The sequence below is a fragment of the Mixophyes fleayi genome, chromosome 3 (assembly GCF_038048845.1).
Source record: "Mixophyes fleayi isolate aMixFle1 chromosome 3, aMixFle1.hap1, whole genome shotgun sequence".
NCBI classification, from domain to species: Eukaryota; Metazoa; Chordata; class Amphibia; order Anura; family Limnodynastidae; genus Mixophyes; species Mixophyes fleayi.
In genome coordinates, this window is record NC_134404.1 from 311359962 (window position 1) to 311380238 (window position 20277).

The 20277-nt window shown below is 40.2% G+C and overlaps 1 protein-coding gene across 1 annotated transcript in view; it reads right to left on the reverse strand.

Moving 5' to 3' along the window:
• Nucleotides 1-20277, reverse strand: part of PLCB1 (phospholipase C beta 1) — a 532247-nt gene that overhangs the window by 72741 nt on the left and 439229 nt on the right. The window contains exons 24-30 of the mRNA XM_075203998.1: nucleotides 17569-17701; nucleotides 16972-17034; nucleotides 14372-14591; nucleotides 10490-10670; nucleotides 5978-6054; nucleotides 5797-5886; nucleotides 3525-3582 (exon numbers count right to left, since the gene is read on the reverse strand). Of these exons, the coding sequence (XP_075060099.1) occupies nucleotides 3525-3582; nucleotides 5797-5886; nucleotides 5978-6054; nucleotides 10490-10670; nucleotides 14372-14591; nucleotides 16972-17034; nucleotides 17569-17701 (822 nt within the window). The remainder of the gene's footprint in view (nucleotides 1-3524; nucleotides 3583-5796; nucleotides 5887-5977; nucleotides 6055-10489; nucleotides 10671-14371; nucleotides 14592-16971; nucleotides 17035-17568; nucleotides 17702-20277) is intronic.

The window sequence follows — 20277 nt, forward strand, 5'->3', positions numbered from 1 at the left end:
TTTCAGAAAACAGTAAACTGAAAATTATTATTTTCTTTTTGTAATCGCTTAATTTGTTTAGCAGAAGCCTCTTGAACACCTTGGAGGTCATTTACAACAAACAAAGCAGACCTCAGTGTAAAATGCACCAACCTATGGGGGGAGATGGGCAGTGGAGGGGCATCCCTTGCTAATTCCTGGCCCATAGTATGAAGTTATTAAAATTAAATAGAGCGGTGAGTGTGCACATTGTTATGGGTGTTTAGTGCTTTCTTGAAGGGCGTACAGAAATTTCCACTGCACAAAAATACTAGAATTTCAAAAAGTGGGTGAGACTTATCATGATTCACCGAAGCAGTATATTTAAGCAAATTGCACATTTGCTGATATTAACCATGATTCCAAAAATTGAGCACAATTTGCAAATTTTGGCCTGATTCATGTTCGGACATAAATCCGTTTTCATGTCGTATGTTGCGTTAAATAGCTCTGCACATGTTTAGAAACAGACATTACAATTTGCATGCAAGTTGCATCCAAACGTGATTCAGGCCGACTGGGGCATATTCAAGATGTTCTTCCGAACTACTTGGAAGTTTTGAAGGTATGTCCCATACACCACTGCGTTGCACAGCAGAAGAGTGGTGAGACGGTGCCACACGCACCTGCCACTGGAGTATCTGGCAGCGGAAGGGTATCGGGGGCAGCCTAGTGCTTCATGACCCCTTGTGATGTCAACATGCCCCTCCCCTGCGAGGAGGCTACACCCCTTCCCTGATTTAATAAACGGAATGGTTTACCCACCCTCACTAGCACCAGAGTTGCCAAGTGGTAGGTAAGACGTTGGATGCACGCATATAAAGCTGTGGTTTAACACCACAATTTGTGCTTCTGGAGGACCTGCCCCTTGCTCTTAGGAGCCTATTTATCAAAATGTGATGATAATTATGATTTTTTTTTTATTGCAACTTATCACAGCGATAAAAACATTTTTTATTGATGATATTTATAAGCAAAATCTCAGCTGTCCCGTTAATACTGCCCTGGGTCAGTAAGGGTTAACTAACAGCTTCACCTAGCCAGTCTCCACAGATATACACGTGTGTGAGGGGGCCAGCCAGCTCACACACGCACAGCGGAAGTGAAAATTGAAATGGAAAAATGATAAAACAGAGCCTGTATATATATTAAAAAAATATACTAATACCTAAGTCCACAAATCAATTAAAATACACAATATTTATTCAAAAATGAAAACACACATACTAAAAATTACACAAATGGCAAAATTGTAACATCACGGAAAAAAAGAGTAAATAAAAAATATTGAAAAAAATAACAAATATTTGAAAACCTTTAAATATTGAAAAAAGGTTTATTCAAAGAATAAGGCAATGGTTCAATGATTTTCTTCTGTTATCGCCATACTTAGCCTTTGCCTTCTTGCTGACCTCTAAACACCGCCTCATCCTGCCCCTGCTCCTGTCATATGCCGCCCTGTCCTCACTAACATAGTCAGGTCATTGCCTCACTCACCTCCTGCTGCTGTGATCATTCTGATAATCTGATTGGCTACAGGTTGTTCTATTTATCCCCATTTTAAAACCAAGGCCATCCCAGGTGAGCAGGAATTGCAGACTCTGGTCAAACACACATTAGAAATATGACTCTGAGACAATGTTATTAATAGGCCAGTAATGGTGGCAAACCTATAGCAGTCCAGTTCAGTTCATTATCAGACTAAATAACGCTCACCCCTAAAAGAAAAATATTGTAAGTATTTCAGCAATATTTAAAGTATGTGTAGACTGTGAATATGACATACACGTTATGAAAGCTCTTGCTGCACACTGTGATTTCTTATCAGCATGGTAATCTTTAGATATGAAAAGTCTCAATCACAGGTGATTATACACAGTTGTCATAGATACTGGAACAGTGTGAAGTATCTATTTAAAAGAGAGACATCTATGATGTAAGAGTGCAATTAAAACAGAGATTACTCATTTTACCTCAATATGGCTAATTTCCCACATTTGTGACTGTAACCAAAATGACATGTTTATAAACAAAGATGGCTACATGTGCTTACTGGCATTGATTATAGATTTGATTGGCAGTACAAATGGGCACAAACATTCTGGTGAATGTGTGGTACTAACGGGCTGTTTAATCAAAGCGCAAAAAGCCCCATTATCAGCGAAAACCTGTGTTTTAACCATCAATAGGCGATAGGAGAACTATGGGCATACCTCCAAAAAGTGCCAATTTCAGCAGGACAGTCCCAAATTTAGGGCTCTGTCTTTCTTTCCCATCCAGGGACATGTTTGTTCGCAGGTGGGAATGTTGGAAGAAGGGAGACTGCTAATGGGCAAGCTAGCGCAGCCCTCTGGGGGGAGTGCAGGGTAGCACAGTCCTCTGGGTGGAGTGCAGGCTAGCACAGTCCTCTGGGTGGAGTGCAGGCTAGCGCAGCCCTCTGGGGGAGTGACCATGCCCCCATCCAGACGTGGTCACTTGTATGGCTGCCGGGCACTTGCCTGTTGAGAGGTATGCTATTGGGACAACACTAGTTATCGCAACTGTAGTAAACGCAGGAGATATCTGTGATTTCTCCGATGCTAGAGTCTTCCTAAATAGCCCCAGTACTTACTTCAGTCATAATCCTGCGAAAATGGCAGTTTTTGTAGGATTTAAGGCACAAAAGTGTTTAATAAATAGTCCCCTATCGGCTATTAGTAAAAGGAGTACGGCAGTGGTTTCATGCCTGAACATGGTGTGTTGCCCGTGCTGTGCTCACCAAACGGTGAATGCAGCATCAACAGAGGTAAACATTGTGATGATAAAACTTTAATGTAGAAAATTCAGTGACAGCGCTCATTGTACTTTTAGAAAATGCCTAATGGACCTGATAAGCTGCTTGTTCTATTTTTGGTCTGTCATTCTTTTCATCAACATACTGTCAATGCATTCCTCCATGGGGATCTCTGCTCACTATATTTCATTTAGATCAAGCTGCGTTCACCATCTGGCACATGCATTGCACCATAGGCGGCCATAAAACTGCATGTGTCTATCTAGCCTTAGCCAGCTGATCCCATTAAACATGGTTATGTCACATTACTAAGAGGAATTTCCTTTTTATTGATTAAGTGGGGGCGGTTTGATAAATAATGATACATCGTCTATCAAACTGAACATACAGTATGCTTATACATCAGCTACAAATGTAAGGATCTTACGTTTTATTGTATCTGTATGTCCTCATCCTCATCAACCAGCACAATATTTCATACAAGAACATTTCCTGTTCCTTGTTTCATATTAGATTTTACCCCATAAATTACTTTTATGTTTCTCCTGTGACCACTGTTATTTTTCCACTACCTAATGTATTAAAGTCATTATCCAAAAGAAACGTAGCTGCAGCAATTAAAAAATAAATAAAAAAAATACAATGTCTGTCTGGCATGGATCAGCAACAAGACATTTATTACTAAGTGGAACACAGATATTCCATATAAATATAATGAAATCCGAGATCTTACCCTTTTAATGTACTGCACAACTTCCTGGATATATGATCGGATCATTTCTGTCTTCTCCCTATGGAATAAACACAAATAATGGGATTGTAATGGAAGTGTAATTACAGTAGTCTTATTATTATTATTATTATTATTATTATTATTATTATTATTATTAATAATAATAAACCAAACTTGTCTCGGGTGCTAAATAATAGATGTTATATGTGAATCATAAATAGTTATAAAAAATCCCAAATGCAGCTGTTCCTAGAAGGAAGTGTTAATCCTCCAATATAGGTATAACACAGAAAAACAACACTAAACTGTGCAGATGGGACTTAAACCAAACAGTATAACTGTGCAATTACAATACTAATTAAATTCTAATAAAAAAGACAATTATATCCAAAGAACCAGTCAAATTAAAAATATATAAATCATTTAATAACTAAAGACACACAAGATACAAATAATATAAAAAAATGCATGTACAATGTAAATAAAAACACAATAACAAAATAATCTAAATAACAGCAATATTCCTAATCTAGTTGAAATTCAGAGCAAATTGCAGATGATCTATGTAATACAGTTTTGGCTAACCTGTGATACTCCAGGTGTTGTGAAACTATAAGTCCCAGCATGCTTTGTCAATATATAGCAGCTTATTGCTGGAAGGGTATGCTGGGACTTGTAGTTTAACAACACCTGGAGTGTCACAGGTTAGCCAACACTGATGTAATATTACATCTAGATAACATTAAGAACTGTGCTGGAGAGAGTAAGGAGCTGTATATAAATTTCTTTATTGCTGCAACCTTTATGATTCTCGTGCTGGGGGAAGAGGAGTGTAAATAAAGAGTTCAGTTTGTCACAGAGATGGTCTGGCGCCCAAATTATTCGGACTTTTATTGCACTGCACCACAAAGTGACGTCCATACTTGCCAACTCCCGGGAAACAAGTTTCCGGGAGAGGGGGAGTGACTGGAGGGCGGGAGGGGCCCCCCGCGACCCCGCGACATTTCTTCCGCATCCCCCTCTGTGAAACCTGGGATGCGGGAGAAATGCCAGCTCGCCCGGGAGACTGACCCGAATTTCGGGAGTTTCCCGGATTTTCCGGGAGAGTTGACAAGTATGGTGACGTCACCTGTGTCCCACGACTTACAAAGAAACACCTGCATGTACAGGGACCCGCTGGTCATTTACACCCATGGTCAGGGCTGGAGAAGAAGGTGAACTGTGTATCCTTTACACCCCACACTATACACAGTGACCGGGGGTTACACATAACTGAGATCTTGCCATACTGCATACACCATCACGTGACAGGAAAATGTTTCCCACTGACTGTAGTGTTTCACTAATCTGGATTCAGAATATAGTGTTGCAGTTTGGAACTACTTGTGTGACACTACGACACTGCAGACAGCCTTCTGCTTATCTGAAAGGTCTCAATATTCAGCTAATTCTCTTCATTTCGTGTGTTCCTGCATTTATAGTTTGTGCTTCAAGTCATTGTAAATAAATATATATATGGGCCTATTTATTAAATGGAGAAAACGAGCCAAAACATCCGTTTTTGCTGGAGATAGGACTTCTTCCTATTCATTAATGGCTACCGGTGGCAGTAGCTATCTCTGAGCATCGCCAGTGGTAGGTATTGCTGGGGCTCAGTGGTAAAGGTTTCCCCATGTACAATCTATTTAGCAAGTACAGCGGCAGAACAAGCATAAAAGTATGCCATCAAGTAATATTAGATCCAGATTACACACATGATTGGTAGCAAGAGAGACCTGATTCAGCAGAGCTGGTTCTCCTCTTAGGGGTTAGTCTGATGACATCACCGTGTGAGATCACATGACTTCCTTGTGCTCACGCATTCTGTACACTATGAATGTTGTATGCACCTATCTCAGGGTCAGGAAACAGGTGTGGTCAATGGCATAGCTGACAGCCCCTGGGCCCCGAAACAAAATTTGTGTCAGGGGTCCCCTGAAGTGTGAAAGCCTCAGCGTGGCCTGTTTGGTGCATATTGGGGTCACAGTGTGACCCTCAGAGACCCTTGGCCCTATTGCTACCACTGCTACCCCTGCTGGTAAAGGACTGGCAGGGATCCTACAAGAGTAGAATGGGATCTCCAGCCTCTTTTATGATGGAGTCCTAGAATTCTATTACAGAATTTGTGGGTGTTAATTTCTGAAAGCAGGAAAACAAAAAAGATTAGAACCATAAATCAGGATTCCGTTAGAGGGGCGAGCTGATGGAAAAATGGGTAACGGACGTTACTTACTCTTCCATTTGATTTTTATCTTTTGCTTTTGTTTCTGTGACTTTCTCTTGTCGCTTTTTGTCCATCTTCTTTTTTAACTCTTTCTTTTCCCTGAAAGAGAAAATAAGATGGAGAAGGGTGAAACGTGCAACTAAAGTACAAAACTGCCAATATCTTATAGACAGTAAAAAGTTTCCTTTACTTTTCACAAGTTTCTTTGAGTTTTTTCAGCTGGTTGTTCTGGCAATCCTCAGCCACATCAGTCAGTTTCTGAATGAGCTGGAACAGAGAGGCACATATGTAAATAGAGACAGTGGGTGAAAATTATTATTTTAAGGAGAACACACAGACCCATACAAACACACACACACAGGGGACATATATCTGGCTCTATCACCAAGTAGTAACATGTTTACTGTATGGCCAAATCTGTCTTACTGACTGAGTGGTATCAGGCAGCATTTTTCTGGAGACCAAAATGCACTGAGGCCTATGTAAATAGCCCACCCACTATGGCTTCTGAGACAAATCTGTTTGTGACAATTGATTCCCATGAATTAGAAGAACAGTGCACGTAGCGCTGGTATGACATAATGTCCTATAACAACCCATATTTGCCTACTTTTTCAAGTGTCCCTCCGTGAGTTCCTGAAAGGGGTATGGGTGGAGGCGGCGGGACTTAGCAAATTACAACATTTTTGGCCCGCGCTCCCGTGATGTAATGATGTGGACGAGTCATTTTACAGCGAGGCCAAAAGGACGCTATTCCCTAAGAATCGCATCATTGCGGTTCTAATTCTGCTGACCTACTCTACCGGGAGTCCAGGAGACCTACCGGAAATTTCGTGAGTCTCCCGGACATTCCGGGAGAGTTGGCAAGCATGTTAAACAACCCACTTCGACGACTGGTGAAGTGTCTGACTCATTTTCTTTCATACTTATTTTGCAAGTGCTTCCTGTCTTTCGCCACAAACTGCGCAAGTCAATGACTTGAGGTTACTGCGCAACGCAGAGGTGCCTAAAACATTTGAGCTTGTACCTCATATGTCATGCATATGGAAATTATTTAATTGTGTAAGAAAAGTTAAATGAAGATTATCCCAAAATTAGCCCACAGCTCAACTGTATGCAAACCATAATTATGCATTGTTATTTGTAAGAGAAAAATCTCTAGAACAATGAACAATTCATCAATGAAATACCTATTACAAGAACAGTTGGTTCATTCATGTGTGAAGCAGATTTAATTCTGAGCAAATATTAATTTAAATGGAGCCCTGGGGGATACTTTAATTGTACCTTACTCCAAGTACAATGCAGAAACACAGAGGAAAATGAAACAATCCAGGAATGGAAATTGGCTTAATGTAGGGTAAATTCATTGAGAAAAGTGCGTCTTCTCTGCAAGTGAAGCAACATGCTCAATGTATACAATCTGATTGTTTGGTTTCCGTTTACCTAAGATGGTTGGTGATTTATTTCCTGGGAAAACACAGCACTATAACTTTAGCACTATAACCCTGTCAGTGACACAGGTTTTGTTATACAGTTTAGGCCTTCTTTTGAAAACATTACTCTATACATTAAACTGGAGTTCATATCTGGCCGAAAGTCAATATAAAGTTTGCTACATGTGTTGCAATTGACTGTACATATTAATGATACAAAGTTGCCCACCCTTCTATTACATTGAAAGGGGGGGGGGGGGGGAGGGGCACATACAAAGTTATTTAAAAGAAATTCAATATACACTTTGAAGGGCTGAGTGGGGGGGGGGGGGGGGGATAAGATCCACCTGCACTGATCTGGTAATGATTGAAAAGACACAAGAGATGTGTGCTTGGTTATTTCGGGCCTTGCTCTCAAGCAATATGAGTCTCACATGGCAGTGCTCTAAGTGTTAAACAACCAATCTCACTTGTAAATTATAGCAACATTGAAGAATGGATTAAACAATAAAATCAATGACTGACCTTTCAGATATACAATAGATTTTTACACATCACCAACTTTTATCCAAAATTGGTGTTGAACATACTCTCTATTTTGTAGGTTTTCATGCAAGAAATCCAGCAAATTTATAAGTATGCAAAACTATAGATGAAACGAGTGCATGCTAAAACTCATTGAACACTCATAAACACATTGCTCCCTCTAAGGTGAATAATCTGCAAGTAAGCTTAAGAAAATCATCAGTGCAGGGTTTTACTGAACAACAGATTCACATTACAGCCATTTAAGGTGAGCTTATTACTCTCATTAGAGTACACTTAACTTTTTCATTACTTGCAACTTAGTCAAGGTACCATTCATCATAATTAAAAATTGTTCACCTCAATGGGGCATATTCAATTGTTGGCGGAAACACCGAAAATCTTGCGCTCCGCACACTATTACCCTTATTACGGTAAGAGTGTGCTTAAATACCGTTATTATCATAGGCAAACCGAGGAGAGGGTTCCTAGCGCCTGGAAACCCCCCTCCAAGCCTGGAGCACTGTATAATTGAGGTGGCTGGACCCTGCTCCAGCTTCACACGGCTCTGCTTGAAAAGGGAGCACGGTGGCGAAGTGGTTAGCACTTCTGCCTCACAGCGCTGGGGTCATGAGTTCAATTCCTGACCATGGCCTTATCGGTGTGGAGTTTGTATGTTCTCCCTGTGTTTGCGTGCGTTTCCTCCAGGTGCTCCGGTTTCCTCCCACACTCCAAAAACATACTAGTAGGTTAATTGGCTGCTATCAAAATTGATCCTAGTCTCTCTGTCTGTGTGTGTGTGTGTGTGTGTGTGTGTGTGTGTGTGTGTGTGTGTGTGTGTGTATGTTAGGGAATTTAGACTGTAAGCTCCAATGGGGCAGGGACTCATGTGAGTGAGTTCTCTGTACAGTGCTGTGGAATCAGTGGCGCTATATAAATAAATGGTGATGGCGATGATGAAAGGGAGAGCTGCGTGTACCTAACAGTAGTGCACACAGAATTGCCCATGTATATTATGGGGATAGGAAGAGTTGGAGAGCAGCCAAGCACTGTCTAAAATTATAGCCACGCCCCCATGCATGCTGGTCACGCCCACTGGTGGCGTGGTGTGGAAACCCCCCTCTACAAATCCTGCGGTTGCCCCTGATTATGGTAGTTTTATCGCTGGATTTCAGCTCGCGGCTCAGGGAGCTGCGAGCTGAAATCCAGCTTACTATTACCGTAATGACGGTAATAACTTTAACGCCGCGGGGATATTCAACAATTGAATATGCCCTAATGAATCATAACACTTCTACCAATTCTAGACAATCTATTTCCACATAGTTTAAATCACTTTATAAAGTCTCTTTTGCTAGGTGTTGGGCATATGCCTAGATCTCAATGTGATATTCAGAGTGAGCATTGCGGCAAAACCCACAACACCGTACAGGACAAGTCCTGGTAAAGATTGTATCTAACCGATCCAGATATGGCAGATTTGTAAAATAAGCTCTCTTAACCTATTATATGGAATTTTAGAAAAAATGTCCACAAAGGACAGTGCCTGTAGAGCTAATCTGGTACTGCTCAATCATCACTATGACACAACGCAGAAAGGCAGCGTAAAGGGCCATGAGAACAGCAGGGTTGAGAACAATTTCCATTTGCAAAACATCAACCTGACTTGATTTTTACTTATCAATTTTGTCAGCCACATTGTTCCCACCAATGGGCATAACAATATAATTCACAGTGATCATGTGTGTTTTATGGCTAATCTCTCGTCTTTTATACCAGCACATTTTAAATCACCAAATCTCCATCTGTACACATATGAATAATGGGACTGCGCCATGTGTATTAACGTTTCTGTTTCTAGGAACGCACATCTCTTTGTCAGATACCTTTCCATGTTCCTGTATCTACGAGTCATTGTCATGTACTCAAAGGTCTCAGTTTGGCGATGCACTCACACAGGGGTGTACTCTTCGCGGGCATGCTGAAAGACTGGTGGGTGTACAGTGAAGTCCTGTTTGGGCTTCACTGTGATTGTTTCAGTCACTGTACATGCTCAGAAGGGCAGAGCAGAGGCCTCTGGAGTGGATAAACATGTCTCACCAGGCCTCCATCATCGCTGTGCCTGCATGTGCAGCTCTGACGGTAGTTACACCATAGTCCTCAACATCCAACATCCTCATCCCACATAATCCAACATCCTAAGCCAACATCACCCAAAAACCTCATCCCACTTCATCCAACATCCTCATCCCACTTCATCCAACATCCTCATCCCACAACATTCAACATCCTCATCCCACATCATCCAACATTCTTATCTCACATCACCCAACATCCTCATCCTATTTGTTCTTGGTGGTAATCGAATTATCGGTGCTGTAAACACCGACACTGTTTACTCCTACATTATTATTCCGATAAGGAAAAGAGCGACATAGAAAAAACGCATCTGGCGGCATTTGTAAGTGCCGCAATGTCCTCTCATCTGATTTCCTGTTTGTCTTCAATGGTAAGTAGTAATTTTTTCTATGTCGCTCTGTTTATTATCGGAATAATTATGTAGGAGTAAACATTGTCAGTGTTTACAGCACCGATAACTCGTACTACACCCTTTGTTCTATGGTTTCATAAACCTTTATATAACATTTCAATGCGTGACACCTCTGTAATAATCAATAATAATTGTACAGCACACTTGAGGGAACAACTAAATGCATGCAAAGTAAGTAATTCTCACCAACCTGTTTGATATGTTCTCTCTTCTGATATTTCTCACTGTAGTATTGCTCTTGTCGGAGATTAAGAAGCTGCTGCTGTTGTTGTTCTTTCAGCTCTATTAATTTCTGTGCCATTTCTGCATCTAACGCAGCTAAATCTTGTTCCACAGTAGAGGAGTTATGTTCTGGACTCCCAGATTCACATCTGCAAGAATAGTTACAGAATACTTTAGCCCCACACATGTTTCTTATTTTCCATTCTAGGAGCCTGTAAGTGACAAAGACACTGAGTAATTGAAAATGTTGCTCCCAAATTCCTGGTCTGTCTGAACAGCTTTGGCAAATTATTTTTCCCGGAGGTTAGTAATACACTTGTCTAGGGTACAATATCTTTCATTAGGGTCCTTTGTACCAGGGTTTCAAACCTTTCACTAATCACATTCTCCCCTTATATCTGTAAGTGTTTACAAAAAAACTCTAATCACAGTCAAATCTGAGTGATCTGGGCTCTGAAAATAAAAGAGATAAAGACCTCATCAAATCAGTGCTCCCCTGAAGGGCCACAATGAGAATCTTATGTTCAGTGCAACCCTGAAAAATTATATATTTTTTTAAACTATTTTAGTTTTAAGTACAGATATTACCAGATTGTTCAGCTTATCAGATAACAGTGCACTTTGTACCCTTTTATATGTGTATATTTATACAAAGTACCCTCACTTACACCTATAAAAGTTTAACAAATACAAAGTATAAGTGTACGTATATTTTATTTATTAGTAATGTAAAATTCTGCTTGCAGTTATAACTATAGGCTACAGTCTTAACTACCTGGGTGTATAAGTAATACTGGAAGAGTCACTGTGTTATATACCATAATATTGGTGTATAACAAAAGTCTTAGGGGTAGGATTAGCAAACCTTCTAAAAAGAAAAAGTGGAGGTGTTGCCAATAGCAACCAAATTCTAATGATCGTTTATCTAGTATATTCTAGAATTCGATAGGTTGCTATGGGCAACACCTCCATTTTTCCTTTATAGAATGTATGATAAATTTACTCCTTGTGAGTGTATTGTGGATCTTTCTTTGTGGTGCAATACAATTTATAGGAAATATATAAATTAATTATCATTCTGAAGGTACTCATTCCCTCTGCATGCCGTTAATAAATAGTACTAATTATGGTCTGCAGACATCACCTACTCTATATCTCAAGCAATTCGTTAATGACAGGCTAGCTCTGTACCCATTCACGAGATCATCACTACTTCCTAATAACAGTTACTGCCTCTGCATCTTTACAGTTCTCTATAGCACAGTCCTTGCAAAAATTGCTGTGTTTTCATTACAAGACTAATAAAACGTCCAATTCCATCATTTTCACCGTCAGCAAAAATGCTTATTTTTTTCCCCCGCCGATCTGAAGACTGAACACAATCAGCAACACGAGTGTGTATAAGCCTTAATTTACTGTAAAATCCAGCAAAGTGCTGATTGCTACATTGTAGCTCATGTTATTTTCTGCTAGAAGAAACTTTTCGGATATCCATTGATAAGCTAGTAATTTGTATGCAGCTGCCAACGAAAGATCCAGCCAGACACAAATTGCTTTTCCACTATGATGTGTGAACCAACCCCGTCGCTCACTTCTAAGTTCACTGCAATTTTTAACCATTGCGCATACAGGGTATTAAAGCTCACAGTCTCCTCCACAGAAGATATGCATCCTTAGAGGAAGAAAGAAATGGAAAATGTTACGTAATGATCGTGCATTGTTTCTTTTTGTACATGAATTTCCAACCTGACAGTGACAGAAGCAAAGGATCACATTAAATACTACAGAGCACAGTGAGATCATATTATTGTTAAAATGTCATTTAATAGATGTACTGGAGGCAGATGGGATTTATAATGATCCCTGTGTTACCAATGTGAAATGTGGTTGTTAAAAGAGATTTTCTAGCATAAAAGGTACCGGGGTCAGTCCATGGAAGTTCGCCAGTAAAGCCTGATTTTAAACATTCTAAAGGCATGAATCCTCTAAAATCACTAGTAATAATGTTCTCATCTCCTGTGGCCACAGATAAGCACGCTAAGATATCGCCACATTAAAGCTCCCAGCATGCCACGCTATCTAGTATATGTATGGTGACTGACATGGTGTACATCATGCCTGGCCAACCTGTGGCTCTTCAGGGGTTATTAAACTACAAGCCCCAGCATGCTTTGCCAGCAGATAGCCAGCTTATAGCTGGCAAGGTAGGCTGGGAGTTGTAGCTTCACAACACTTAGAGAGCCACAGGTTGGCCAGGCCTGGTGTACATAGAGCATACTTGTCAACTCTCCCGGAATGTCTGGGAGACTCACGGATTCCGGGTAGGTCTCCCGGACTTCGGGGAGAGTATGGCAGCCTCCCGAAGTGGGCAGAATTAGATCGAAAATGCCACGATTCTCTGGGATTTGAGGCATTTGACCCCGCCCTTCACGGTAAAATGACGCATTTGCGTCATTACATCATGGGAGCGGGGCCAAAATGCTGTGATTTAGCCCCGCCCCCTGCACGCCCATCAACGAAGTCGGCAAGCATGACATAGAGTTGATACACTGATATCTTGTTGGAAATATTACATTACATTATATTACTGCAGTGTTGGGTATTATTTGTGGATACAGCAGATCTCAGCGAGGTAGGGGTGACTTTAGGATGGATCTAAAGTTGGGACTTGAAAATTTTGAAATAGTTATGTGTTTACTGACAGATTTTGGGAATCTCTCAGTTAGTGTCAAAGATAATAGGACCAGCAATATGTTTGCCTTCAAATGTTGTTCATTCCAATTAGATTGCATACATAGGCACAGTTTTCACATTTAATGCTCATTTAGAGTTGGACACGAGACGAAGCACATTTACGTGTCCATGTTGGGTCGGACGTGTTCTCACGTTACTTCCAGCAGTAAAACGGTAGCATTTGTGCCAGATGTTTGTCAGGCATATAAGGTGTATAATGTACCCCATAACAGTGTAGAGCGATGTGGCTCAGCAGGGTTAGTAAATGCTAAAGTCACATTACCCTATTTGTGCACAGTATAATAATGTAATGAATTGTCATATACACAAGAGAGAAAATTGTCTTGACAGTGTTATTAAAATCTAATTAATTCAAATGCAAAATACAAATTAAATTAAACAGAAACATCTGCTGTTTTTCCCTTTAAATCCAATGGGAATCTTCTTTCCTGAAGTAGTCCAAATGGAAATGTCAAGTAAGAAATATGAATAGATGGCTGCAATTTCATATAATATAGCCGCTAATGATTTAGGTACAGCTAGGGCGGTCAATATGCAATCAGCCAATCAGAAGCTTACAGGTACTGCAGCTTACAGCCATCAACATCATTGTGTATCGCTGCACCTACATTCAGGTACACGTGAGAGATACGTCACCAAAAAGGCTTCAGAGTCTGATCGTGTCGCAATTACATGAACACACCCTAACTGTACTCGGCTTACGCTTGCCCGCCCCCGGGCCAAAGACTGATATTACTGGGGGGTTTGCAAATATTGGGAAGTGGGCATACCCCTAGACATGCACTTGGTGGACAAGTAGGTGAACCCGTGCAAATAATAAAGCATTAGAGTCCCACATATTGATGCGATTCATAGATGAGCCTCAGAGAGACAACTAGTAGGTATGTTCTGCTAAATGTCAGTCCAACACACTGTGCTTGGTCCATCTGTCCGTCCATATGCATATAATAAATACGGCCTATCTACTTGTGAGCTATCACTCATTGAAACAGTGAAGCAAATCATGCATCGATATAAGGACAACTTTGTACAAACACCTTGTACCATCTACTACGCTGCACACCCAGGTTGTATCAGTAAAGCTTGTTTTACGTACTTCTTTTTGCTGTCTCTTCGAGCTGTCTTTTCCAGGATTGCCCGTCTCCTCAAGTAATCGTTCTGAATCTCATTGTACTTAGTGGTGTGCTCTTTGATCAGGTCAGTGGTTTTCTTATGATGTTTTTTTACAAGGTCCTTCATTTCTTTGTAATGTTTCTTTTGCAGTTTAACAAAGGACTTCTGTTGTTTCAGTTCTTCGATAGTCTGAGCTTCCACCTCTGCAACGAACATTAACAGATTGGGCTGTGGTATGTCCACTTCAAAAGCAAACCTCGTTTTATATGTGTGTGTGTGAGTCTAATATATATATATATATATGCACAAGTTAACCCGTGCATGATACTCATGCATTCTAGTCAAATCAAGCTACTTAATGTGTTAAAAAGGTTCTTGTCATGCATTTGGACCTAGCCCAGGCCTCAACCACCAACCACTCCCCACTGTCACCCCCGGCAACCACCAACCACTCCCCACTGTCACCCCCGGCAACCACCAACCACTCCCAACTGTCACTTCTCCTTCAAGAAATATATATATATTTTTTTTAAATCTTTATAAACACTTTTAACAATTAACAAATTAAATTAACAAATTAAAAACATCTTAGTATACCAAATTTCAGCCCTTTCTGAATTTTTTTTTCCACACACAATAAGAATTTAGTAGGTTAGTGTATAACTCCGCCCAGCAGGTGGCGCTGCAGCTTGGTTTTATATTTTACACACACAGACAGACTAACACACGCCACTAGACATTTATATTATATATATATATATATATATATATATATATAAATGTGTGTGTGTGTGTGTGTGTGTGCAGTCAGTTTTATTTGTGCAGTATGTAATGCGAGTAAATTCATTTCACTAAGAAACAGGCTATTTAATTTCTTAAATAGTATTAGAATTGTGAATGTTTAAGTGACAATGAATACAGATAAATAACAAATAAAATGCAAAAATAGTCATGTGAATTATAAATAACATGAGGATTTGTGAAAGTAAATGGTTATTTTTACATATTAATCAAATTGTTTATTTAGTTTTCCTTTTATTTGTAATTGATTTGTTTATGGATTCATTGTCACCCAACTACTGACAACTCTAGATCTATATAATATATTAGATACCATGTTTTCCTCTTAGTGAAATCAATGTGATGTCCTGAAATATACATAAAGCTGTTGATTCTCTGGGATCGAGTTACCCCGCTGAGGGGCTATTCTCATGGCAGCCTCCACTGTTTGTAGGCAATATAACTTTTGCATTAATACAACTCAGTCCCCTATTTTTGAAAAAAAATATTCTGACACTCAAAGAAAAATATAATGGGCTTGGACACATTAGTAATCATGCAGTTACTCTTTCTTCACTATACTTAATATGGTATTGCCAATCTCATTGAGACATTATCAACTCTCCAAAAACATATTTAAAAGAAATGATTCCATTGAGTAGATTCTCAGGTGAGGCATAGAGTGACCCAGGATAAAACAATTCATGCTGATTTATTGGCTTGTGACACCATATACACAATTTTGTACTCATACATGTTTTTGCGTTTTACAGGCTTCTCCTCCCAATTCCCCTCTATGTAATATTACAACCTTTAAGATGTCAGAATCGCCTATTTCTAATTGTTATAGATCCCTCAGTTTTCTGACCTAACCTAACCTAAGCTGCCACACACACAGGTCGATCGGGTTACTTGGCCTAAGCGCCATGTGACAGGATTCCCCCATTTTGCTGACACACATGTGATCAAAATCGGCCATTTTGCTCTTGGGCTGTAGTTCTGGAACACATAAGGGCTCAATTGTGTGATCAGAAGATGGCTGCACATTTAGGCCGATAGTCGTAATTTTCTAACTACATTTTCCTACATACCCGATAATAATTATAATCCAGGCGATTTCAAATGGATTATTGTTGGGCTTGTTTTTTAGCCACGCATACTACAGTACTGGGGAATCGGCTTTGTGAGGACTCGGGCTCCTTGTTAGAGTACTGCCGAGGGCCCCAAATTGTCGTGATCTGCCAGGAGCAAAAGTAACTAGGACCCCAGAACCCAGAATTGCAGGCTATACAAAGCCTAAGGAGAAATAAACCTGTCTCAGAGGGGATAAGTCTGTGGTAAGAATAGGGGATCTTAAGACAAGAGAAATATATATATATATATATATATATATATATATATATATATATATATATACAGGCGCGGGCTGGGAGAGGGATGGCCGGGGGGCACACAGGCGGCCGCATCATGTGACAGGGGATGCGGCTGCGTCATTGATGACGCGGCCGTATCCCCTGTCATGTGATGCGGCCGCCTGTGCGCTGACACGGCCGCATCTGATGTCATCAGATGCGGCCGCGGGGGGAAAACTATGTTTTTTTTGCATCCGGGGGGCGGCCGGCCCTAATAGCAGTCTCACCCAGCGGCCCGGGGGGGGGGGGGGCGTTGCCCCCCTGCCCCCCAGGCCAGCCCGCCCCTATATATATATATATATGAATCACAGAGCATAAAAATACAGTTATCACACTGAAGTTAGTGGAGACATTGTGTATTGTTTTCTTACCACGTCAGTGTAACATTTACCTGTTAACACGCTCAGTATGAGGTCCTCAGCTGGAGCCGCTTTAGCGGGAGCCTTAACTGAACCTAGAAGATAAAGAATAATGTCCTGATACATCTTCCAGCCGGTTTAGGCAACATATTACTCTATACTGCTGTCTCCCAGCAGTGCTCTAACACTGTCTTCTACAGTTCTTTATATGTCTATACTTCCACAAAGATACTGCTTGTTTGCTATTGCTCATGGGCCGGCCTTCAGCTACATATTAGGGCGTGTACAACATTTGGCACTGCCCTATTCTCTAGCAGGTTATGTCACAAAGCCAAACATGATACACAATGTATTCTGTTCTCAGGTGTAATATTTTGCAGCTTGGTCAATGTTCTTGCCTATATAATAAAAAATAGTTGGCATATGCAGTACACAAGCAAAACACTTCCTCTTGGTATCTGCTGCCCTGAGCACATGCCTAGTACAGTACACCTAATGCTACATCCAACCCTCGGGGAATATTATTGAGTGCAATATAAGGGAACAATGATGAATGTGAATAGAATCCTATCTATAACTCTCTCTACAGCTATTGTCACCAGTACACAGGGTGAGGCCGGCTCCCTTACCTGGAGCTGGCTGACTGTGAACAGACTGAGATGATGGCTTTGGCGTTAAAGTGGAAGCGTGATTCAAGCCATTTTCTGCTGGCGCTGACTTTGGCTCACTGTTGGCTTCCAATGGCACATCACCTGCTTCTATCTGGAAAACAAGGTATTATGTACTGTTATTGTATGCCAGATACACAGCATGCAAATAGCTTTACAAAACATGGAAATATCTGCAGTATATTTGGTACATCTTTGCTTACAACTAGAGATGAGTAAAACATTACTTTTCTACAAATATCAGTTCTGTGACTGCCAAAATGATACTGAAAAGCTTTGAAAATGCGAAAACCCAAAACTGTCATTTAAAAAGCTTTTTGACCAAAAGCATCTTTTAAAATTCATTGACAATGGATTAAAAAAACTTGAACAAATGTGCATTAAAAATTACTTTATATAAATGCATTTTTAACAATTTGTTAGTTCGAACCATTAATAAAACATTTGTAAACGTATTCAAACAATTGAAATACTGGCCGAAATCATCCTCAGCTTTTTATATAGCGTCACCAATTCCACAGCGCTGTACAGAGAACTCACATCAGTCCCTGCCCCAGTGGAGCTTACAGTCTAAATTCCCTATCAGTAACAGACCAAGATAGACTAAGGTCAATTTAATAGCAGCCAATTAACCTACTAGTATGTCTTTGGAGTGTGGGAGGAAACCAGAGCACCTGGAGGAAACCCACGCAAACATGGATAGGACATACAAACTCCTCACAGATAAGACCATGTTCAGGAATTGAACGCCTGACCCCAGCGCTATGAAGTAGAAGTGCTAACTACTAAGCCACCGTGCTGCCCATAAAATGTCAAATTGTTCCACATCTGACGATATATGAATTTTGCTAATCTCTACTTATTATACATAAATATGCATTAATTCCACTATGAGGAAACCACTTTACAATGCCATAATTAAAAATGTCAAATGTTTTCAACCTATATTCTAAGCTGGTGGAATAAATTGGTAACATCATCATAATCATTTATTTATATAGCGCCACTAATTCCGCAGCGCTGTACAGAGAACTCATTCACATCAGTCCCTGCCCCATTGGAGCTTACAGTCTAAATTCCCTAATATAGACACACACTCAAAGACAGACAGACAGACAGACTAGGATCACTATTGATAGCAGCCAATTAACCTACCAGTATGTTTTTGGAGTGTGGGAGGAAAACGGAGCACCCGGAGGAAACCCACGCAAACACAGGGAGAACATACAAACTCCACACAGATAAGGCCTTCGAACTCATGACCCCAGTGCTGTGAGGCAGAAGTGCTAATCACTAGGCCACTGCGTTGCCCAAACACAATGCCCAACGTGGGGCACGAACCCATGACCCTGAGATTAAGAGTCTCATGCTCTACCGACTAAGCTACAGTCTACTAGCATGAAATAATGATGATTAGCGTCAAGAAATGTATCAGAGTGATATCAGCAACACATGTGGATAAAGCTTATATCTATTTTGTGATTAATAATGCTATTATTATTATTGATGTTATAATTTATACAAAAGGGATGTCATCGGTGATGTAACAGGTAAGTACAATATTCTATATGATGTTTTAACAATGTCATGCAGTAGCGTAAGTAATGACATTAAAGAGTCCTTGTGTTTTAGCAATTGAAAAATAGGTGTTATGTCGATTATATAATTGCTGCTTAGAACACACAGTATTTTCACGTTAACATTTGTATTTTGTATCTTCAACACAATATAAGCTCTGGCGCCATCTAGTGAAATTTATTTATATTTGTTCTATAACTCTAGCAAATAACAGCAGCCAACAATTATTAAAACCCAGGGGACAGCAGTAATATGACACACAGCTTTGTTCTTTTCTTTTCTTTTATTTGTTTCAAAGTAATCCACTTCCCTGAGTGAAATATTTCACGTACAGCATATAGGAACTAAATAGTGCACCAAAGCTACGTCCCCTTTTACAGACCACAACTGAAAAACGTTGGAACAGGAGGGAAAAAAGGGGCGCTTCTCTTACAAGTATGTCACATATTGTGTACAACATTTCTTACACTTATTTTCTGGCATAAGTTCCCCACAACGTTCTATGTTATATTGCTCATCACATATACAGTAAGTAACCCATGTCAAATCAAGCAATAGAAGAACTGCGCTAGTTGTCAATTGTTATATATAAGCTTGTTACATGAAATTATCTCACTGTACGTGTTGTCATTTTAAAAATAACACAAAGGTTCCCATTACTTAGAAAAATAAAAACATGATACAACTTTAATTTTTCTTAATTTCTTGAAAGCCGCCTAATGTTCCCTATGTGTATTACGAGTGTAGCATTCTATGAAAAAGAAACATTCTACGCTACAGATTCCCGGGGGTGATAACTGGGAGAGCCATAGAGAATCCAGCACACAAAGACGCCCTATACTGAATGTCTTGCAAGCTCTTAAAGGGAAATCCCACTTTTGGAAACCTGTCCTTTTGCATGTCCTGACCTCTGTCCAGCCCTATTCAGAAGAGCTAAACAGAAGTGCTCTTTTCACCTCTACTGGTAGGAATGAACATACTGTAGAGCAGCTGCCTTCACGTACATTCATAATTTGGCTTTGGTAAGCTGGTATGGGAAGGAGCAGTCTCACCCTCTTTTTGGCTACATGAGAGCAGGGCCGTCTTTCCCAT